Source organism: Apostichopus japonicus, chromosome 23 (genome assembly GCF_037975245.1).
Source record: "Apostichopus japonicus isolate 1M-3 chromosome 23, ASM3797524v1, whole genome shotgun sequence".
Classification (NCBI taxonomy): domain Eukaryota; kingdom Metazoa; phylum Echinodermata; class Holothuroidea; order Aspidochirotida; family Stichopodidae; genus Apostichopus; species Apostichopus japonicus.
This window is the reverse complement of record NC_092583.1, coordinates 13706596-13730886: the sequence shown is the minus strand read 5'-3', so window position 1 is coordinate 13730886 and position 24291 is coordinate 13706596. Positions and strand designations below refer to the sequence as shown.

The 24291-nt window shown below is 39.0% G+C and overlaps 3 protein-coding genes across 6 annotated transcripts; 2 read left to right on the top strand and 1 right to left on the bottom strand.

Annotated features, from left to right (window-relative positions):
- The first annotated feature begins 991 nt into the window (after nucleotides 1-991).
- Nucleotides 992-11982, top strand: LOC139964958 (uncharacterized). The gene is made up of 10 exons (XM_071967068.1): nucleotides 992-1263; nucleotides 4085-4248; nucleotides 5061-5173; nucleotides 5437-5561; nucleotides 6232-6388; nucleotides 6859-7139; nucleotides 7618-7760; nucleotides 8036-8204; nucleotides 9520-9621; nucleotides 10906-11982. The coding sequence occupies exons 1-10, from the start codon at nucleotides 1209-1211 to the stop codon at nucleotides 11238-11240; spliced, it is 1644 nt and encodes a 547-aa protein (XP_071823169.1). The 5' UTR covers nucleotides 992-1208; the 3' UTR covers nucleotides 11241-11982.
- A 2735-nt stretch (nucleotides 11983-14717) lies between these two features.
- On the top strand, nucleotides 14718-17517 carry LOC139964925 (uncharacterized). 3 transcript variants are annotated; one of them, XR_011792126.1, is made up of 3 exons: nucleotides 14718-14949; nucleotides 16750-16851; nucleotides 17054-17196. XR_011792126.1 is itself a non-coding variant. In XM_071967003.1 (3 exons), the coding sequence occupies exons 1-3, from the start codon at nucleotides 15052-15054 to the stop codon at nucleotides 17515-17517; spliced, it is 666 nt and encodes a 221-aa protein (XP_071823104.1). In that variant the 5' UTR covers nucleotides 15004-15051. The 3 variants fall into 3 exon arrangements, 1 of the variants encoding a protein (XP_071823104.1); XM_071967003.1 differs by lacking the exon at nucleotides 14718-14949 and adding an exon at nucleotides 15004-15151 and having other exon boundaries at nucleotides 17054-17517; XR_011792127.1 differs by lacking the exon at nucleotides 14718-14949 and adding an exon at nucleotides 15158-16040.
- On the bottom strand, nucleotides 16897-24240 carry LOC139964926 (cytochrome c oxidase assembly factor 1 homolog). Of its 2 annotated transcripts, none has more exons than XM_071967004.1 (5): nucleotides 24084-24240; nucleotides 22722-22837; nucleotides 20793-20947; nucleotides 18935-19011; nucleotides 16897-18244 (listed from the first exon to the last, which is right to left on the bottom strand). In XM_071967004.1, exons 2-5 carry the CDS (start codon nucleotides 22813-22815, stop codon nucleotides 18136-18138), a joined length of 435 nt encoding a protein of 144 aa, XP_071823105.1. In that variant the 5' UTR covers nucleotides 22816-22837; nucleotides 24084-24240; the 3' UTR covers nucleotides 16897-18135. The 2 variants fall into 2 exon arrangements, with proteins under 2 accessions (XP_071823105.1, XP_071823106.1); XM_071967005.1 differs by having other exon boundaries at nucleotides 24020-24170.
- Between the last annotated feature and the right edge of the window lie 51 nt (nucleotides 24241-24291).

Below are 24291 nucleotides of genomic sequence, written 5' to 3'. Positions count from 1 at the left end.
GATTCTTTGCTCTACTATTGATTGGCCTTTTGAATAATCCAACAAATTCGTACACAAATTTTTCTTGTCCAGTGATTTTATAGATGCATCTTGCTTTCTTTAGTAGTACGTATATAGACCATGATTGTTGCACACTTTGGTGTCGGCTGTATTTATCTTTCTTCAAAAATAGGTCGCTGATTGAATAGTATAGAATATACAATAACTTGTACTACGTTAATAGATACTATAAACATGTGTGAAGAAGCACATGCAGGTACACAGCTCACCCGCCAACAAAGCAATGCCACAGCATCCAGCAAGCCTAGGTGTTTCTTAGAGTGGTGACTCATGATTTTAGATTTCGGTGTCAATAACCAGTCATAACCAGAGGTGATGGAAGAGGGGGAGTGTTGGGGGGGGAGGGGGTCATACACTTTGAGGGGAAGACTGGACAGTGGAAGCAATTGTAGCTTTGTAAGATTTTCGTTTGGGAAAACCACAGATTCACTAAACCTAACGATAAAATGAGCATTTTGTAACACAAATTTGATTTGTTTTCTCAACAAATGGGCATTCTCTAATTACATTTTCTTTTTAAACCAAAAAAATAGAGGCATATCAGTGTGCTTTTTGAGAAACATTTTCATTTCTAGCAAAAGCGCTCATTTTAATTGTTAACAATGCAATTGTATCTCTCCCCCCCCCCCCACCACCCCGATAAAGCGGGAACATAATCCGTCAGAACGGGTGGGGTTAGTGAAGAATAAACTTTCCTCTTTCATTAAGTGCCTGCATATAACCCAAAAAAAATCATTTGGTGACACGTTTTCTATAACATCATATGCCTAAGACATCTTGAACTCTTCACAGCCGTGACTCGATGAATATTTTTGCAGATATGGGTTTACCCTAAAACAAACCTTTATTGTTGGTTTGTTTCCTTTGACCTTCTTTACGAATGGAAAGTTACGGTTTAGTACTATTACGCTACATATAGCTTTGCCAGTGCATTACAGAGTCCGCTGTTTTAACCCAAATCGACTCGACCTTTACTTACTGCATGAATAAACGCAACGGCTGAAACACAAAACTTTGTGACAAGTTTTACTTGTTACAATGATTATTTAGTACTGAAAGGTTAGGGTTACACCTATAGTTGTCCAATGCGTTCCCTCTGAGAGAGAGTGTTAATTGGAATATACCGACTGCAAAGTTCTGGTGAAGAAATGGAAGGCATACTCAATTGGTTCTGTATCGTAATTTCTTTTCTGTCAATCTCTCGTAAGTATGTAACTTTCATTGACTTTGTTATTATATATACCACGGTACAATATTGTATAAATGTTTCTCAAGTGTGATATGGACAGGGACACAACCTTGTAAAAACCACAAAACGGTAGGTCTACTTTATTAGATGCCGATAATTTCACAGTTATTGATTGAAACACATAAATGTATAACATGTACATATGCGTAGGAGCCCAATTTTATGGGGGGGGGGGGGGCTGTAACGACTTGCCCGAAAATTATAACCAACATTTTTCGCGCGGTGAACTCTATCAGTTGACTACACCTTTGTACCCCCTGTTCAAATAGTTCCCCCTCCTCTTCCCCATCTTCGGGTCTTCCTTTCCATATCATATTGGCATGCATCGGCTATTACATTGCATGCCACTAACATACAATCATTTTCCGTGTTATTACCCTTCCATATTGGTTATAATTATTGGGGAAGTCGTTACAATAACAATGATAATAACAATATAAGTTTAACCATTGAAAAACACATTGCAAATTATTTCTCTTTCTGTAGGCGCCCAAAAAATATCAGCATATTGCCCGAATTCTCACATAAATATTTGGTTGGGGCTGCAGCCCCCCCCCCCCCCCCCGCTTCCTACGCCTATGAACATGTATATGCGGCTCAACTTAAACAGTCAAAAATTCTTCATTGCTTTGAAAGTTGCAAATAAAAGCACCGCAGTTTGCATCTAAGCACCCTCCATTTTAACAAACTTACTTAAAGGGGAGTCGATACCCCCCCCCCCAGACACCTTCCCTGGAAAAGAAAATGGTGGTTGCAACCCCGAAGAACAGTTTTGCATGGACGGTGACAAAAGTTCCTATACATGCAGAATTTCGGGGTATTTTTCAAAGTGAAAACGTATTAATATATTAAAGAAACTTAATATAACAACAATTGATCCTATACTATTTTAAATTCGACAAACCGATATTTGAAAAGAGTTCAGGGCTACAAATTGAGCAGACGGTTTTTATAAATATTGTTGACTAGAAAGGAAAATCAAATTAAGGGGTCATTAGATTGCACGCATCGGAGGACTATTAGAGGGGTACTCTGAAGTAGGATTCAATAGAAACAAAACCTATATATACGTTTTGCTTTCTTTTGATTTTACGGTGACAGCCCGATATTCATAAGGTTCTATATTCATAAGGTTCTATATTCATAAGGTTCATTGTTCATAAGGTTCATTGTTCATAAGGGTCATCATCCGTAAGGTTCATTGTTCAAAAAAAGGTTCGTTGTTCATAATTGGTAAAAGGGATCGATATTCATAATGGTGAAAAAGGTTCGTTGTTCATAATAGGAGGAAAGTTTCGATATTCATAATGGAATAAAGGGTCCGTTATTCATAATAGGCCTAGCCAAAAAGGTTCGGTAGCATTCACAATGAGGAAAAGGACCCCCTTTAGGAAACGTACAAGTTTATGCCGTTTCCGTACAAGTCGGTAGGAAATCGTAAAAATTTGCATACGAAGCGTACAAAAAGACATTCGCATATTTTTGCATAATAGCATGCATATTAATCAGGTCGATTTCGCAATCGAGCCAAACAAAATAGTGTCGAAAAACCCCGAAAAGAAGATATATGTTGTAGAACTGTTGTAGAACTCGACGGGACAAATCGTACGGTGCAAAAATCATCCAAATTGGATATCGGGGAGGTCAAAATGGTTAGTGTCATGTGCGGTCCGCTGTGTGGTTAAGGAGCGTACAAGTTTGTATATTTTTTGGCCCTTTTAGAGACGGGCCCTTGCTGGGGCGTCGGGGTTGGTGTTTATGTGGGGTCGGGCCCTACCCTAGACCACCCCACCATCGATCCCCACCCGCCCCTCCCTCTACTTCCTTCTAAGAAAAGACTATAGTGACCCTTAAGAGAATTTGATCATGTTTTCGCGAAAATGGAGGACGTCTTTTGTACCTGTATGACGCACTTCTCTCCTATTATGAATAACGAACCTTTTTTCACATCACGGATTACGAACCCTTTCATCGATTATGAATATCGGACCCTTTCTCCTATTATAAATAACGAACCTTTTTTCTCATTATGAATAACGGACCCTTCGCTCCATTATGAATATCGGACCTTTCTTCCTATTATAAATAATGAACCTTTTTGTCTATTATGGATTACGAACCCTTTGTTCTATTATGAATATCGAACCCTTTGTCCCATGATAAATAACGAACCTTTTTGTCCATTATGGATATCGAACCGTTTTGCCCATTATGAATATCGAACCTTTGTTTCCATTATGAATACCGGACCTTATGAATTATGATTCCTCATGATTATAAATAACGAACCTTTATTTCCACAATGAATAGCGAACCTTTTTATCGAAAAACAATGCACGTTATGAATAACGAACCTTATATATAATAAATAATAATAATAAACTTACTACACATTATATGCTAACAAACCTTATATATAATAAATAATAATAATAAACTTACTACACATTACATGCTAACAAACCTTATATATAATAAATAATAATAATAAATTTACTACACATTACATGCTAACATATCATTATAAATTAGAGTGGGATAATATTTTTGATCTGCTCCCTTCTGTATTTGTAAAGGAATGACTGAGTCGGATGCAGACTGTTCATTTATCAAATGTGTCATTTTCCATTTTTTTTTTCAATATTGGCTATAACAGTGGGAGGGTGGGTGGTGGGGTAGGCCTTTCCCTTCTCTTATACATGTCTCCATAGGTAAAACCAGTGTATAAAGAATTAAAATATTAAACAACGTTCCTTTCGTTATACATGTGTACAGAGGTTGACGGACAGGCCTGTCTCCCTGGATGGGTGGAGGTGAACGGTCGATGTTTCCAGGGGGTCGATGGCATCGGGCTTCCGGCTTCCCACGATGAACGGCGGCGTCACTGTCTACAAAGAAGAGGAGACCTCGCAAAGATCGACCCTCCTGTTAGCTTCCAGGTAAAACAGTGGTCATAGCCAAAACGGGGGGGCGGACCGGGTGAACTCTATCAGTTGACTAACACCTTTGTACCCCCTGTTCAAATAGTTCCCCTCCCCTTCCCCATGTTCAGGTCTTCCTTTCCATATAACTATTTAATCTATAAGGATTCGGAGGCTTTTGTTCCCTTATATCAAAGGTGGGATATTACTCTCTTATTTGGAATAGACTCCTCGTGGCATTTAAAAAAATCATCAGTTTTCGCTATTCACACTTTCAAACAGTCTGTCCGACCTTCTCATTCTAAACCCTGTCATGCATTTTTCAAGACTGTACCATTATCATGCATGTTTCAAGACTACCATTATCATGCATGTTCCAAGACTGTACCATTATGTATTTTAGTATCGTATCCTCCGCACATTCTTCTTAACAGGCACGCAGTCTGTTGATACTTTTTAACTTTGTTTAAAAAACAACATGAATTGAAATTCATATATGGACCTGTTGTGTAGTTTTAACCGCGAGTTAACCAGATACATTATTACTACTGTATAAATTACAACCGATTAGAACCAATCACGCCTGAGCATTTTCTCTGTCAACACTTTATATTTTCTTGCATGTAGACTAGTGGTTTACATAAAATTTATTAGGTCTGCTTTAGCACAGTACTGGTTTCCCAAAACGTGCAGAGCGCCACAATACAGCAAACTTTAAAGTTAAATACCACTCATCCCACCATCTACAGATCGCCACGCTTCTCTTTCTAATGTGAAAACATTTTTCCTTTTCGTTAGAAAATGTTTTCACTTTGTTTTCATTTCCTTAGAATTTCCTTGCAAATGCTTTTGGGGCGAACCAAGAGTACTTCATTGGACTTACAGACATCGCGGTGGAAGGCGATTACCGTTGGGTTAGAGACAACACTTTACCGTCAGTGTTGTAAGTATCATTTAACCAGTTACATTTTCTCTTTACAATTGATTTAATATGTTTGATCTATGATGGTTTTTTTTATGTCACTTGTTTCTAATAAATTGTTCGATGCTTACAATACAATGTACTTCAAATACTAAATTTGTCGACTTTCATTATTCATGATTAAATCCAAAGAAGGAAAGGGAATGGATCCTAAAATATTTTGCTATTTCGTTGACAATACACTTTGATTTCCACCCCCCCCCCCCCCCCGATTTTCCATCTAGACCATGGGCCGCTCAACAGCCAAACGGGGGTTTACTCGAGAACTGCGTTTCCGCTGTTGGTATCTCACCGCAATGGAGCGATGTCGCTTGTAACCAACAGCTTCCGTTCGTTTGCGAGCGTCCGGGTAAGCTCTGAGAATCATCATCCGTTTTCTTCTCTTCAAGTTGGATGAAAACATCTCTGATGTATAACACATGAAATTTTCTATGAATATATATCTTTATTTGTGGCGATAGCTTAATAGGGAGGTTTCCAAGACATATACCACAGTTGGCGTTTCTAGAGGCGTGCTTAAGATGGCGACCTTCCAATAAATAGTGCACACCGGTCACTGTATGATGATAAATATCGTTGTGTATCTTACATAAACGGTCATCAGTATTGACCCAAAATATACTAGAAAGTTTACATAGTTCTCAAATTTTAATAATAATAATAACAATTTTACTGCCACTTACAGTAGCAAATATTTATCAAAACTGAGATATATAAGTGTATATTTGTAATTCTCCTCGAGGGATGTGTCAGCTATCCAACGATAGGGGTACGGTCTAGCTCTTCTACTCGTCTGCCTAATGCATAGTCTGGTACTGCGTAAGGAATTTATACATAGTTCATATATTTCAGCGATTCCGGAAGCAAATTTAATGTAAATACATCGAATTTACATTTTAATTAGAAGATCATTTCGTCATACTTCAGGATTTTGTTTCAGTAGGCTACCATTCTTTACGTTTATATACGATTTGTTTTACTATTATATTTTCCACTCATGTTCTCATTCGTTCCGTTAGCGGAGAACCCTCCATGTGGAAGCGGGCCTTTCACAAACCGTATCGTAGGAGGTAATGCGGCTCCTATAGGGGCGTGGCCATGGCAGGGGTCTCTGGAGAGGTCCTGTGGGGCAACGCTCATTTCCGAAGAATGGGCTGTCACGGCTGCCCATTGTCTGTAAGTTAACAAAAAATAATAGCTTCGATATCGATTCTGTCATCAGGTGATGTTGCAAGTATTATATGTAGGCTATATATATGTCTATCGTATTGTATCGGCATACTTCATCACTGAATAAAACAGCACAGTAATTGGCTTAAAAAACGTGATTGGTAAGTCATTTTAGAAGGTTTATGGAAGATTGCCCCCAAAAAGAACCATAAAACGAATCCCAGCATGTAGGCCTACATTGGAATTCTTCAGGCGCACCGTTGTGTAAGATCTGAACAGATTTTCCATTGAGAGGAACTCGGTAAGGATTTTGAAAATATATTTTAATCTTCTTCATTATTCAAATCTAAATTCTATTAACATACTATGAGATACATCGGTCGGTACACCCCCGCCTCCGCCGCCAATCCAACACCCTCAGTCACCCTATTAACTTAATTCCTTCGATCATTTTCACCGCTCTTTCGTTTCTCTAGAGGTGCAACCAGCATTTTCTTTGGAGACACCACACAAAACGTCCCGGCTGCTACTCGTCAAGTATCCGATGTCACGTGGTTTATGCATCCAAACTATGACACTGATACTATTGAAAATGATATCGCACTATTATACTTACACACTCCAATGACATTAAGTAACGTTGTGCGTCCAGCCTGTCTGTACAACACAATAACCAATATTGCTACGGACCAATCGCCACCAGAACTCACGGAACTGACTAACTGTTACGTTACAGGATGGGGAGACCTTATGGACGGTAAGACATGTGATTGATTCTTAGTTCATCTCTCTCTCTCGCTCCTCTCCTCATTTTGTGGCATTTTGACGTAATAGAATCTCCATAAACATCTGCATCTACTTCAGCAACCGTCGGAACCCCTTCCCCCTCCCCTCCCCCAAAACAAATCATAGTGGTGAGTATCTCTGAGGCCCCAATGCACCATGCTCTAGACCTCCCTCTCCCTCTCTTTATTAAGTTTTACAAACACAACCGGACTGCAGTAGAAAAGCTGGTATGACTTACCTGGAATTGTAATAAAGATTTTAAATATATTTTCTTGACTATGGTATGTGCCTCTTGTGCCTAAATGGTTAAACTGGTACATGATGCAGACTTAGGGAGGTTGAGAGTGGGGCCTGTGTGGTAGAAAGGAACAAAATGTCTGACAGACACATATTAAGTGTAAATATTGCAAATGCCGATTGTGAAAATTACTTCATCTCAATTACTGCAGGCGGAGATAACTTTCCAGATAACCTCCAAGAGGCCGCGCTAACCATATTCCCACCAGAAGCATGTGGTAACTATGGGGCATCGTTTATAGAACGAATTATGCTGTGCGCCGGTGATGTGAACTCCCAAATGGGCGCATGCCAGGTAAGGGGCGAAATCAATCTAATATCAATCTATATATATATATATATATATATATATATATATATATATATATATATATATATATATATATATATATTTATATATATATAGATATATATATATATATATATATAGATATATATATTTATATATATGTATATATATATATATATATATGTATTTGGGTGTATGTATTTGGGTGTACGTATGTGTGTGTGTACCATGTCGCCCCGTGTCTCTAATCTCGCAGATTTGTTGTCAATCTCCTTATACAGGGTGACAGTGGTGGTCCATTAATTTGTCAGGACGTGCGTGATATCGCTCAACCGTGGACCTTGGCTGGCGTGGTCTCCTTCGGTATTGGCTGTGCTAGTCCAGGTTTCCCTGGCGTTTACTCCAGAGTATCAACCCTTCGTTCATTTATTGACAACACCAGAAATGCCGGTGGGTGTGTCTGTTGTAATGTTTTCTTAAGGCAGTAGTCCGCAATCCTCTAGGCCCGTAATCGATCTCCGCGTCTACAAGCTCCGAATACTTGTAGATACTTTGTTTTTTATTCGACATGTAGGAAAATCTCATGACCCACCGAAATTGCCAAAATCTCATATTTCCATGATACTTTGGGAGCAGCAGAATTTACTTCTACCTATTAGAGGAAGAAGAGGGTGCGGATCAGGTAGTGTTGGGGTCAGGGGCGTAGCGAGCGGGGGGGGGGGTGTGGGGTGTGTCACACCGCTGTCGGCAAATTTTGGGTCTGTCGGCAAAAGGAGAAAAGGTGAAGAGAGCGGAAGGGGAAGAAAGAAGGAAAGCTGAATAGAAAAAGGAGAACGGGAGCTTCTTCCGTGCCAAATTTGACTTAAAATATGCACCAGATTGCATCTAAGGACGTTCAAACTAATTTTTCCAAACGGGAGGGGTAGACCCCCTACCCTTAGACCCCTCCCCCATTTCAGTCACCACTTCCAGATCCGTCGGCAAATCAAATTTGACTTAAAATATGCACCAGATTGCATCTAAGGACGTTTCAAAACTAACAATTTTCCAAAGGGGAGGGGGACACCCCCTCCCCTTAGACCCCTCCCCCATTTCAGTCACCACTTCCAGATCCGTCGGCAAATCAAATTTGACTTAAAATATACATCAGATTGCATCTAAGGACGTTTCAAAACTAAAAATTAGACCCCTCCCCTATTTCAGTCACCACTTCCAGATCCGTCGGCAAATCAGATTTGACTTAAAATATACACCAGATTGCATCTAAGGACGTTTCAAAACTAACAATTTTCCAAAGGGGAGGGGGTCACCCCCTCCCCTTAGACCCCTCCCCCATTTCAGTCACCACTTCCAGATCCGTCGGCAAATCAAATTCTCCACACCCCCCAACAAAAACCCCTTCGCTACGCCCCTGGTTGGGGTGGGGTATGGAGGGGGGGTTGGTGATGATTTCTTAAACAGACTTTTTGACTGATTTATAAACCATTATGAGATGTTATATGAGAATACAATGTTGGTCACCATTCACATCATTAGAACCATAAACATACACGTTATACTATTCACATCACTCAGAATCGTATAAATGGTGAACGAATTAAATCAATAAATGTTACAGTATTGTTCATAACATGAACTGAACTGTGACACGAACCGGAACTTGAAGCATATATGTCCAAGTGCAGAATTGTGCATCGATTCATAGCATTGATATATAGTACCATAAATACGTTGAATAAAGCTGTCATTTGCCTCTAATTTTCAGAAACACTTTTCAGATGTGCTGGAGACGGACAGATACTTCTAACTTCACAGGCCTGTGATAACATTGCAGATTGCAACGACTACTCGGATGAAATCGGCTGCAGTGAGTTTGTCGATCATCCAATTTCAATAATTAAACTATAACAGATAAATTCGAAAGGCTTTTATTGCCATGAAATATATATATTATTTGAATTCAATTTTTTAATATTTTTTTTGCTTGTTTTTGTAACAGCAATCTTATGTATATAGTGCAAAATACGATAATATTGTACGAACAGCAATTGCAATCGCCATGTGTGTTAATAGCAGGCAAGGTGGCCAGAATATATATATATAGCCTATATAGAGTAGGTTGGCGTCTATCTTGGCGCAGAGTGCTCTATGTCCATTGGACAGAGCGTAATATATGTTGATACTAGATGAGACTAGTGGAACACTAGTAGTTGTTACTCGGAGTTTCACGCGTTATAGCGATCTTCAGACAACTGGTCTATCCGTCACTGACCAGTTGTCTGAAGATCGCTATAACGCGTGAAACTCCGAGTAACAACTACTAGTGTTCCACTAGTCTCATCTAGTATCAACATATATATAGCCTATATATATATATATAGCCTATATATCTATATCTATATATCTATATATATATCTATATATATATATATATATATATATATATATATATATATATATATATATATATATATATATATATATATATATATATATATCCGTCACTTTCCAATCAGCGCTAACTGATAGTTTGGGATATCATTAGCCCGTTGGAGTTTTGAACCGTTCAAATTCAGGATTCGTTGCGGGATCTTTCTGTTTCACACATGAATTTCCTCTGGATTCTTAGACCACCGGTATTTACTTTCATCCTCTTCAACATCCAAACATAAAAAGAAAATGATACAGACTGAAATCATGTCAAAAATCTTTGCATTAGAGTCCATTTAGGCTCTTTAATCGACAACGATTAAACTCTAAGGCGAATGTATGTATACTGCTCAACTTGTATGTTTGCACGTGTACCCCGTATCAGGTCAATACCGAAATTTGACACAAACGGCAAGCCATCAGTGTATTTAAAGCACTAATCCGTGCTAATTTGTAATGCAAAATAGTTAATTTGTATTTGCATGGCAATAATAAGTTTTGATTCTTATATACACAGAGTTTGCCGTCCTTTTTTATAATTATTATTTTTTTTTATGATATATTTGACATTTTGTCATTTCATTATTTTTTTCATCAATTTCGTTTCCATCACTGAATTAAAGAGGACTATTGACATCATCCCGACTGTGTTTATTATTTTCTTCTTCTCCTTTTTTTGTCATTAAAAAACTACTTCTCACGCATTATTCTTAAAAAACAGATCCTGTTCCATTTGGTGTGACTTTCAACCTGGTTTCCCCAAAGTTTGGATTAGTGACCAATTTTATAACTCGACGATGGATTTACTTTCCAGGAGCGAATGAGGCCTTGATCATAAGTATCACTGAGAATAACATTCCCAGCACCGGAGGGACACTAACGGTTACGAATGATATCAGTGGGGCAGCACCGGTCAATGTTCCAGACATTGTTCCGAACGTTGATGCACCATTCATAGCTCTCAGTTCTGGGACTGGACAACCAATTGTTGTATACTTGGACAAGTTCTCGATAGATACAATTGCTGGCTTTCAGGGAACTATCGCGGTTCTTTAATGAGGGTACTAATCGAGATCGGAAAGCAATGTCGGCGTCTATATAGTTTTCCAGTTTTTCTTTGGCATTTTGTTTCGGTCGTTGTACAAACATTAAATATTTCGTAAACCATTTATCATCTTTCTTTAGGCTTTCATTTTCCTTTCATTTCACCCATTTTACCGGAATTATAGGCCTAAACTTTTAACCCATGTGAGAAGACTTTCTCTCTACTTTTGCTTCTTTCTACTGTGTTTTGACTAAAGACCCTTTTATACAAGCATACGTTTATGCTAGGCTGGTGAACATCACGTAGGTGAAGGATAAAACTAAACCACATATATAATAACAATAACCTGAGTGTTATGTAAAAGGACATTCTGTGCTCTTAGCCTATCGTGAAGTTATACCTATATGCATCAAATAAAGAATTACTCCGAACTGTTCATAAAACACTGTTAGCGACATATATATTCATCGGTATACCGCAAGATGCATGCTAAGATGTTTGGTGAAGGGACAAAGTGGTTAATATTAATTATCAGCAATTTTTTGGGAATGCGAAGACTTCACAATTATCAGTGTCACAGGGTAGTGGGTGCTAGTTAACGTTCGGTTATAATTTTTATATAGGCTATGGGATATTTAATGCTATATTTGTGACACAGTCGGCTATATCTCTTTAATAACGTATTGTTTGTCATTGGTGGATTTATTTCAGTATATGATCCTATGGACCATTTAATAAAAGGGTATTGCAGTAGTTTTGGTTATACCAACGATTTGTTAATCTATTGTTATATAAAGTTCAGAGTATAAGGGGAGGGTAGTAATGAGGTATATATCTACCCCCCCCCCCCAAACACACACCCCTATAATCTTCCATCCTGGTGTATACAAATTTCAATTTCGTAAGTTGAGAAATATTCCAACGAGACGGGAGCTATTCTACTAAAGAGTGAATGGCGCCTATGCAACTCCGTAGACATACATTAGCTCAGTCCACTGAGGTGCGTCCGTATGGCAAGCCGTTTTACTTACTTCGATATTTGATGATATCATCAAATATTTGGTGATATCAGCAAATAATTAATGATATCAACAATTAATTACTGATATCATCAAATGATTTGATGATATCATCAAATAATTGCTGACATCAACAATTATTTGTTGATATCACCAAATAATTGTTGATATCAGCAATTCATTTGCTGATATCAGCAATTCATTTGTTGATATCACCAAATAATTGCTGATGTCAATAAATAATAGCTAATATCAACAAACATTTGCTGATATCAGCAAATGAATTGGTGATATCAGCAATTGAATTGATGATATCAGCAAATCATTTGCTGATATCAACAATTCCGACATATTACTAATTAATTAGTGATATGAGGAACCGAATTGCTGATATCATGAAATGATTTGGTGATATCATTAAAAGATTTGCTGATATCAGCAATTGAATTGGCGATATGTTGGAATTGCTGATATCACCAATTCATTTGCTGATATCAACAATTCATTTGCTGATATCAGTAATTCAAGCGTATCGAACCAATGTCTACAAAAAGGAATTAGAAACGAGCGCCATCAACAGGCATTCTTTTTGGGTCTTAAGGGCGCTGTTTGACTGGTAGCGGGCACAGAAAGGCGCCTGGTGCGCGGTTAATTTCAGCCTTGGTTATAACGATCAACGGGAGGGGAAAGGGGACTAAGTTACACAGTACCACTACTGCCACTGGGAGAGGTACCGTGGCTACTCATGCACTTGTGACAGGGAGGACAAACGTTGGGCAAGCACCGAGTAGGCCAGGCCTATAAACCTATGAAAAATAATATCGGAGTGGTTAAGTAGTTCAATATGAAATACCAAAATGTAAAAAGTATACCCTGGTCGGCGACAGAAACAGGCTGGGAAATGTGTCCATTAGACTGGCTCCCCGATGGTGGCTGCAACCAGGGGCAGCGATTTGTTTCAAATATTGGGGTGGGGGACTTTAACTTGGGTGCAGACGCGTAACAATTCCCACCACCCCCAAATAAAAATTGTTCGCGCACTTCGTTATTTTGTATATATATTTTCCCAATAGTTTTTTTTTCCATCCATAACCTTTTTCAAGATTGTCACCAGTCACACATCATGTTCGACCTCATCGCTTCTCCTGTGGATCATTGCTTTGGAAGGTAATACTACGTAACGGCCTATACAATACCCGTCAGCCCCACTTTTCAAGGTTTGAAGCCCATTATTTGTTCAGAATTTGAATTATAAATTCACTTCAAAACATATCCATAAATGTTGCACAAAATTTCATCTATGGTCAACCAATATAGAAAAAAACCCTAACAGACCGGTCAAAATGGCACGAGTAGAGGGAAGTATGATGAAGAATGTTGGTCAGGGAATTTTCGAAAATTCAGACACAGTTAATTTATTGTGTACAAATAATATAAATATAAAACTTCGATTGTTAAACAAGAAAAAGAAATCTTCCCCCCTCCCCCCCCCCTTGGCTACGTGCCTGCGGTTAGAAATCTTGTAGGAAACAGGCCAAATGGAAACCCAGTGAACCCATATCGATGTGGATCATATATATGATTGTACGTACTTACACTCATACACAAGAGATGTACAGACATTATGATAATAATCATGAGTGACAACATGCTATACGGTCACAGGTCACAGAAACGACCACGAAGAGTCATTTACTTCATGCAGCATGTGTTGGATGAAGTTTTAGCCACCGCTAAATATGATTTGGATAAATAATCTCACGTATTATTTTCTATTTATAGCCACAAAAAAAAAAACTATGCCACCAAATATTGGGGGGGGGGGATATTAGATACTATATCTCCCACCTAAAATATGTCTCCCCCCCATGATCGCCGCTCATGGCTGCAACGTTCCGTCTGGCTGTGCCTGTGCGTCTGCAATGGAAAGGAGCTGATCGTGCACAGCTGCTATTGAATTGAACCTGTGCTCATCGATGCACGCGTTAATCCGTTCTAAATTTCTCTTTGCTTTGGAGAAGACGTTCTTTCGCTTCAGAAGCATTCTCATTGCCAGTTAAGAGCCTCTCTACTTCGCCCAAAATCCGAGAACTTCTGTCAATAACGATCTGTGCTTCATCAAGTTTACCGCCATCGCCAAGGTGAAAGTAACGCTACCCGTACCCTGTTGTCTCGTCACTGTCATTTGCGGGAGAAGGAGGAGAAGGAGAAGGAGAAGGAGAAGGAGAAGGAGAAGGAGAAGGAGAAGGAGAAGGAGAAGGAGAAGGAGAAGGAGAAGGAGAAGGAGAAGGAGAAGGAGAAGGAGAAGGAGAAGGAGAAGGAGAAGGAGAAGGAGAAGGAGAAGGAGAAGGAGAAGGAGAAGGAGAAGGAGAAGGAGAAGGAGAAGGAGAAGGAGAAGGAGAAGGAGAAGGAGAAGGAGAAGGAGAAGGAGAAGGAGAAGGAGAAGGAGAAGGAGAAGGAGAAGGAGAAGGAGAAGGAGAAGGAGAAGGAGAAGGAGAAGGAGAAGGAGAAGGAGAAGGAGAAGGAGAAGGAGAAGGAGAAGGAGAAGGAGAAGGAGAAGGAGAAGGAGAAGGAGAAGGAGAAGGAGAAGGAGAAGGAGAAGGAGAAGGAGAAATGATTTACGACTGCAGTCTCGATAAAAAGTGACTTGGATTGAGAGTGGATCAAGTTGTTTGGTTTACGTGCCAGGCCGCCATCTTCGGTGACTTTTCTTACATATAATCACACGTTCATACATTTCGTTCGTTGGAATGATTAGTAACAGTTAGTTCATTCGTCTTGGAGCAGGCTTACCCTTAGACTAATGCCCCGGAATTCAAACTTTTCTTGCCGTTTGGTGACCCAATTTTTCATCATATTGACGACGGCCCCCATCCAGTGGCGGGTATTATGGCATGGGGAAGGTCAGGGGCGTAGCGAAGGGGTTTTTGTTGGGGGGTGTGGAGAATTTGATTTGCCGACGGATCTGGAAGTGGTGACTGAAATGGGGGAGAGGTCTAAGGGGAGGTGGTGTCCCCCTCCCCTTTGGAAAATTTTTAGTTTTGAAACGTCCTTAGATGCAATCTGGTATATATTTTAAGTCAAATTTGATTTGCCGACGGATCTGGAAGTGGTGACTGAAATGGGGGAGAGGTCTAAGGGTAGGGGGTCTACCCCTCCCCTTTGGCAATTTTTTTAGTTTTGAAACGTCCTTAGATGCAATCTGGTGTATATTTTAAGTCAAATTTGATTTGCCGACGGATCTGGAAGTGGTGTCCCCCTCCCCTTTGGCAATTTTTTAGTTTTGAAACGTCCTTAGATGCAATCTGGTGTATATTTTAAGTCAAATTTGATTTGCCAACGGATCTGGAAGTGGTGACTGAAATGGGGGAGGGGTCTAATTTTTAGTTTTGAAACGTCCTTAGATGCAATCTGATGTATATTTTAAGTCAAATTTGATTTGCCGACGGATCTGGAAGTGGTGACTGAAATGGGGGAGGGGTCTAAGGGTAGGGGGTCTACCCCTCCCCTTTGGAAAAATTAGTTTGAACGTCCTTAGATGCAATCTGGTGCATATTTTAAGTCAAATTTGGCACGGAAGAAACTCCCGTTCTCCTTTTTCTATTCAGCTTTCCTTCTTTCTTCCCCTTCCGCTCTCGATCTTCACCTTTTCTCCTTTTGCCGACAGACCCAAAATTTGCCGACAGCGACCAAATTATTGGGGGGCGTGACACCCCCCACACCCCCCCGCTCGCTACGCCCCTGGGGAAGGTGGGAGAGGGGTCAACGTGGAGGAGGTATCCCCACTCTCTTGTGAGCAACTTTTTATATGCTTAGGGATTAGGGTAGTTTCATATGGTCATATCATATACTTACTGAGTGCAGTGACGTAGAACCTTGAGTTGGTATGCACAGTCTTACGTAGGCCCAAAATTTGGGGATATAACCCTTATTTATATATATATTGGGGGAGTATGCACGCATTAAGCGTCCACTATATTAGAGTACAAATCGTTGGTGTCATAGCACCGTATCTGCGCAAATTATGAGGATTTTTTTTTGGAAAAAATTTGGGGAAAATAGCACACCTTTAATCAACGTTGGGGAAAAAGCACACATTTATGCCAACGTTAGGATATACGTTTTTATTAAGAGTACATCGTAAGGGGAGATGGAGAATACAAATATCCACTAAGTAAGATCATTGAAGACAGAGAAGGCTGGCAAATCTTTATTTCTGTAAGTATCAGACCAGTTGTAATTGCCATATATGTAAAGATTAATGGTAACAGTTGTATTTCAATGGTGTTCAGGCTCCACTATCATTGGTAATGTATATCACACATATAGTCTGTTTTTGTCATCATTTCTGGTCACTTCACTAATAACATAAACTGTATAGACACAAACCCGAACTTGAAGCATACTATGTCAAAGTGCAGCATTGTGCATCGATTCATAGTATTGATAGAAAGTACCATAAATACGTTGAATAAAGCTGCCATTTGCCTCTAATTTTCAGAAACACTATTCAGATGTGCTGGAGACGGACAGATACTTCTAACATCACAGGCCTGTGATAACACTGTAGACTGCAATGACTACTCGGATGAAATCGGCTGCAGTAAGTTTCGATCGTTTGATTTACAAATGATTAAAGTAGAAATGATTCCTTGTAACCAGCATTTATTTCTTTTCAATATAAAACCCATCAGTTGAACATAGTCTCACTTCTTTTTCAAAGCTTTATATTTACTGTGAAGGAGTGGTAATGCTCATTCTGACCTGGGTATTCCCACTTCTTCATGGTCCATTCTTAAAAACAGATCCTGTTCTCCCTGGGGCACCTGTCGATCTGGTCTCCCCCAAGTTTGAATCGATGACCAATTTCATAACTCGACGAAGGATTTATTTTCCAGAGGCGAATGAAATCTTGACCTCAACTATCACAGAAAACAACATTCCCAACACCGCCAAAAGGACACTAACGGTCATGAATAATATCAATGGTGCAGCACCGGTCAATAGTGCAGCACCAGTCAATGGTGCAGCACCGGTCAATGTTCCAAACTTTTCCCCAAATGTGAATGCACCTTTCACTGCTTCCAGTTCTGGGTTTGGACAACCCCTCGTTATCTCCAGGGACAAGACCTCCATAGGTACCATTGCTGGCTTTCAGGGAACAATCACAAGGGGAATTACAATAGGGTCAAACAAAAATCTCAGTGTCTATATAATTTTCCAGTTTTTACACGTTGCAAATTTTTCTTTGTCGTGGTTCAAACATTAAACATCTCACATACCATTTCTAATCTTTTATTTAGAGTTAAAAGAAATCAAGTCATTCTATATTTTAATGTATTAGGGTAATCAAACTGTAACAGTGGCGATGATAGTCCAAATCATAATTCCGACAACTCCAAGTCTTTTGGACAAATTTTCTTCTACTGGTTCAGAGGGTACTTCAATTATGAAATATTTGTTTGTTTGTTTGTTTTAATGATAATCATGATCCTGTTGTTTAGTTTGCATTGTTTTTCTTCTTCATAGATCTTTAATATTTCTCCCATAAGCTGATTTTTCCTTCTTTTTTTTTAATTTAAATTTCACACTTCCTTTTCTCTCCTTCTTTGGTGGATTTAGGATTTGGTGGAAATTACAATTTTTATCGCACTTAATTTTTTGTTAAATACTGCCACCATTGATAGAGGAGGTATAGTTCATATGAAACAGTCGCATTCCCACCCCTCCCCCTGCACACTCCCTGAAAACTGTGTGCCAATATTACGTAACTTTTTCAACAAATCGGAAATTTATAACCCAACGCAAAAACATAAGTTAAGTACACCCTTGTGACAGATGTAAGCTCCCCCCCCCATAATAACAGTTTTCATCCAACATGTCGGTGTCACCTACTGTCACCTTGTTCTGCATTCATTTGTGTCTTCTCTTTGGGGTATATTGTCTCCACTCTTGGCGAGCCTTTCAGTTGTAGTTCCACTTTTTCGACAGTCCAACTAAAATGTCAAAATGAAAACATTTATGCCAAAGAATAAAGTGGCAAAACCAATGTAAATGTTAAAAGGATGACTTTAAGCCACAAAAATTAATTTCATAAGTTGAAGAAGAAAAAAGACAGCAATCTAGTCCACGTTGTGTTTCTATATCACTTTTAACTTGAACAAAAATCGCTCTTTAGATATACGAGGCTCATCGGTAAAAGCGGAAGGACTAGTTGGTCTAACACACTGACCATTAGGTCAGAATCTCAAATGCAACACAAACTAAACAGAAGGAACACATAAGACTTTTATGTGCCTCAAATAATACAGGTTCATAGTGCATTACACACTTGTCCAGGAAAAGTGGTTTGGAATGTCTCCTGCGGGTGCTACGTTGCTTGTATAGCGTTAAAAGAACATATTTTGGTTCAGTTATTAGAGCTTATAAAACAATTGATTAATTTTTTCTTAAATTTGTGGGTACATTGGAATGATGCTAAATAAAGGACTGAATAGAAAATACTAACAAACTTAAAAAAAAACAGGAACGAAATGCAATTATTTGCTAAAACAAAATTGAAACTGGTGGCATCAGCAGAAAACTCACATTTCTCCAGACACTGATTTGAGTTCCCCCCCCCATTGAAGCTTTGACTTGCCCCCCACCCTTAAAGCTAAGCTTTCAATATAAAAACGTTCACTTACTCTGCACCAGGTCCTGTCCTAGTTGACCAAGTGTAAAGTGTTCCATTCTGTTTCTTCCCTCTCAAAGGTATTGCCAGCTAAACCAACGAATTAAAGGAAACCTGTTCGTTAGTCTTTATTTTAAGCATGTCACATACTGCCAAGACATGGAGAATCATGGATAGTTGTTGGACATTGTGTGTTTGCTTAATAAGACTACAACTGGTCAAGATGTAGCCATTTTAAGTTGCATTTTTTCCAGAAAGGCAGACACCCTTGTGCGGCAGTCCACGACTAAAACTGTTCACCTTTACAAAATGTGACTGAACAAAGTGAAACTACGTTTGCATGTGACCAGAAGGTGCATCCGTCATCAACACAGAAAGATTTGGTTTTGGTCATCAGTCATTCAGTAGGTCAGTGGGCGTGGGGGCGGGGGTCATTAAGTAGGCGGGGTAGGTAGTAAGACAACAGGGTCTTGATGAATATCGTAAAGTAGGTCACCAAGGTAGAGTTGAATCGGGTCACACTTTGTCAGGGCTGTGTCTGGCTGACCATGTAAATTGGATGTGCTTCATTATCTCAAGAGTACTCAGCATCCCACAATTAAGTCTCCAACTTGCAATACGTAAGTGAATGTAAAGGCAGTGAATAATTTATCTGATATATCACATCGCATCATGCTAAATGCAAAATTGTCAAATTGCTCTCCAAGTCCGAAGATGTATAGCAGTTTCTGTACTGAGGAACCACAGTTTGTTTTTATAAGAGACAAAATTCACAGCCTTCAAAACTGCTACACAAAATTTGAACACTAAATTTATTCCCCGAAAGGTGGTTCTTCTTGGTCAGACGTTTCCTTTGTTTTAAGTTTTATCTTCTGTTTTACACTATTTGCCTTCTTTACGTTCATTCCTTCATTCCAAGTGCTGCTTAGCAGTGGTCTGTTGAGCTGTTCTTAATGTAATACTCTAATGTTGTCATGTGGTGTATGCAAGCCAATAGGGTGTGAGTATTCTCTACGTTGAAAAGAACTGTAAGAGAGGGGGGGGGGGGGAAGGGAAGAGAATGACGCAAATGAGGACAGGGGAGCTAACTGAGGGAAGGACAGGAAGAAAGAGGCGCAACTGTAGAGCAATATAACGGTACTACAGTACGACAACCATATTGTGTTATATACCTCTTAAGTATATATATCCACTCTCAATATAGTGACTAACTTGTACAGTACTATCATTGGATGTAAGCCAGCCTAGCCTAATTTACATATCAAACAGGCTCAACTGGCTTTATTATTAGTTTAGAGACCCAAGGATCAGCAAGCCTTACAGTAGCTTATTTTATCCCCTATCTGTGTTATCCAATGATTTAGTTAATACAGCTTGAATTTAAATTCTGGGGACATGAGATTGATGTTGACATCAAGAGGTAGTACTAGTATCTACATGTTACATTATAAGGGTACTTCAGGAGAGATTTTGAGAACTCTTATGTTTGTTGGTGCTGGGTCTATGATGGTGAAATGCCCACATATTTCTGTAATACATTCTCTAGAAACAGGCAGCTTCTTTTCATACATTATTTCTTGGCCATATTTACAAATTTGGGATTGATCAGTGACAGTACATGAAAGTATGAGAAATCCTGGTCAATTCCGGGGGTGGTCTAATATCATAATCTTACAATAGGAGCAGTTTGAGTTGAACAATCTTAGACCTGGTGCTTGATTGTATCATATCATGAACAAGTTTAATAAGAGAGAGGGTAATTGGATGACAATGGTTTTTTGATTCTCTCTCAGGGCCCCTCCACCCTCCCCACACAACTATCTTTTACAACAGCATACAGTAAACATCTTTAAATCAGAATATTTACTCACCTGAGCAACACCTTTCTCTCCATCAATGACATTAAATTGATCACCAAGGTCAATAAACTTTGTTTTGATTGGATGACCAAGTAACTCCTTTGCATATTCATGTTCTTTTAGTAACATTAAGGATGTTGAGTAGTATGTACCAGAAATTAAATTATCTGCAGAAAAAAAAATATTTAAAAAAATAGATCATTCTACATCAGTTATTCTGTATTTCACATGATTAAAGAAATGCAGAATATCAATTTTCATTTAATTTATTTCGTCTATACATGAATACAATAAAAACTGTAGAATAGTATAAACATGACACTAGTAAAACAAGGAAAGTTTGTCGAGCTAGCAACCATATGAAGAAAGTGAAAATAAAGTAAGAAAAAGAAAAAGAAAGAAGCAGTATAAGTACCGTCAGTGTAAATGAGAGAAACAGTATTTAGTCTGTATACATTTCAATGAAGTGATATTTTAATTGCCTTTGAATATACATAGTTACTTCACATCTTTATCATTAGATTATTAGAGTGATTATTCAGTTGTAATTGACCATGTTTTGTATGCGATACTTGTGTATTATTCCATACAGTTACAAATGCTTAAGGCATTACCAGGATTAGCAATATCATAACTTTCTTCCAAACAAGATCCCCTTCATTATCCTCTTTACTTGTTTGGTATTTGATTTAAATTTGAGAAGAAAAAAGACCCAGAAAGGCAGTTGGCTTAGTGATTCCTTGCATCATTTTGCATAATCTTGAACATTAAGCAGTAAAAACTGAAACAAACACTCAAAAGTGTTTTCAAGTTTTTCAAATTGTGATATCTGTTGACCTCAATTGACCTTTGACCAATTTCAGTAGATTTCTTGTATGCACCTATGGGAACATAACTAGCTATGAAGTCATGCCACACTTTAAGTTATCATGTTTACAGTGTTTTCAGCCTTAAACTTCCGTTGACCTCAAGTAATGTGATCTCTACCAATTTCAATAGGGTTCTTGTACTCACCAAGCAGGCTCTATATACCAAGCTCGAATTTCAACCAAGCCTTACTTATTGACTTATCATGTTTACAACTTGCAGATGTCACACACAACATGACAGAAGTTTTTAATTTCCAGTTAATTACCTCTAAGGTTAATTAGGCGCTCTCACTTGACTACAAACAGGAGCTTTTCCATGGTTTTCATTTATTTTACAATTCACATTAGTATCCCAAAGATTGCAAAAGCACAGAAGTTCTAAAGAACTTGTGCCAGAATCCCAAATACATTGGCAATGTTTTTCATCCTGACATGAGACATTTCACCTTTAATACAAAGTTGTTCTTTTTGAAATAGGTTCACATATGAAGAGACAGACCCTCCCCTGATTGGCATGCTGGAAAACTGTGTACGGACTGCCAATATGTGGTAGAATCTTATATGCCATCAAAGGGTGTGAAGACTCGCGCAAAAAGAAACGTCTAATGCCGGTAATCTGACCTAGTTTCGAATGAGGTGTAACAGAAGTGTTAGACACCACCAGCAATCCCAGAAAATACACACACACAGCTTGCTACCATCGGTAATTAGACACTAGTGTACAGTCAGTACATACAGCCACGCTCAATACCCACAGCAGTGTACAAACAAAACAGCGATGGACATCGCAGGTCCAGCTAAAGATAACAAGGTATCACCTTTCATTACTATACATTCTGCATTTTGTAGCGTCACAAACAAAACGTCACTTGCAAGAAACGGAAAGTTAACTTTTTCAAATGGCCGCAAGCGGTTTGGGGCGAGTCTTCAATGCCTTTAAGTCATTATGTTGATACAAAGCATTGTCACATAACGACTAACAACACATTTGCAGTAGATGTGCAGTTTGCTAACAGTTTTTTCTCTCCAAAACTTATAGTTGTGTGCAAAGAGCAAGCCAGTTGCAACAAACCTTGAATTTTCTTGTAGAAGAAGGTAGCACCCCCAAGGGTTGCAAAACCTGTGATGACTGCAATGCTTCTCAAGGTCTTCAGAGGTAAAGGCATATCTGCACGACAATGAATATATCTGAAACGAACATTTTAAGATCACTTTTCAGATTTAAGAAGCAACCAACCAAGTCAGAAGAAATTATTCTGCATAATTGCACTCTATATTCTATGTTGAGGACTAGATAGAGACTTGGAATACTGTACATGGTCCAGGGAGCTTATATCCAGGGGTGTGTAGCTCAGATGGCTGGTCGACTTGACTGTTAATGGTGCTAGCACTGGGTCATGTGACCAGAGAATGCAGACTGCAGTGTCTAACTACAAAGACCATCAGACCCAGAGGTAAGGCTAATTCCATTTTGGTGTCCCTAAAGGGTAAGCAAAGTTTTTAATGGTTAATGCCATAATGGGGTGCCATAACTTTTGCGTACTGCTTGACTAAGAAGTGTTTGGTATTTGACCTGAGGTAGTGAAGGTAGCTTAGCCTAAGGTGACCAGACGTCCCCGATTTTCGGGGACAGTCCCCGATTTCAGTGTGCTGTCCCCGATGAACAAGTGTCCCCGAAAATGTCCCCGATTCGTCAAAATGTTCAGGAATTTCGAAAATATCCCATATTATTAGTAAAATAATTGTAAAAACAAATTTAGTCAAGTGAGCAGTCGCAGAACGGGACAGGTGGGCCAGTGTAAAGTGGAAACACTGTTAAAAAATATGCTAGATCGATCTAGCCTAGCACTCTTTCGACCGTATAATTGGCAATTACGGCAACACGACACTTACAGTGTGAGCATGAGCAACTCACAAGCTCTTAAAGAACCACGTAAAGTTAGTGAATTTCATCTAAAAAAAGCTACATTTTTGAAAATAAAATTGATTTAAATAGTGCTACTGTGTATAACCATTTTACATCTAAGCACCTTAGGCACTTGCAAATATTTCAAAGGGGAGGGGGACACCCACTCCCCGTAGACCCCTCCCCCATATCAGTCACGCAATAAATGTCCCCGATTCCAGTCAGGAAATATATGGTCACCTTAGCTTAGCCTAATTATACTAAGTAGGCCATACCACAGGCACTTGTAACATAAGGCTCTACCTACGGGAATATATACTAACTTAGTAAATACTGGTAGGTATAGCCTAATGTTACAAGTGCCTGTGGGCCATACTGTACCATGTGTACATTCATATACAGTAGCCCCAGTTAAGTCACTACTATTAAGTTAGGTCAAAGACTAAGTAAGAGTAGGCTAATACCATGATCCTGATAATTCTAGAGTTCAAATAATTTTAGGTGTAACAAGATAACTTTTATAGCTACATTTATGGGCTATAACAGGATTCCGAACAAATGTCACATTATAGCAAGTCGGACGAACGAACGGTACAGTATGAGGTGACCATTTCGCGTAACTGCATTCGCAGCGTCGATGGGAAGAGGACCACATTGACCTATTATTACTACCTTTAGCGATAACACATTTATCGACAAGTAACAAGAAGTACGATAGAAATATGGTATGTTCTAG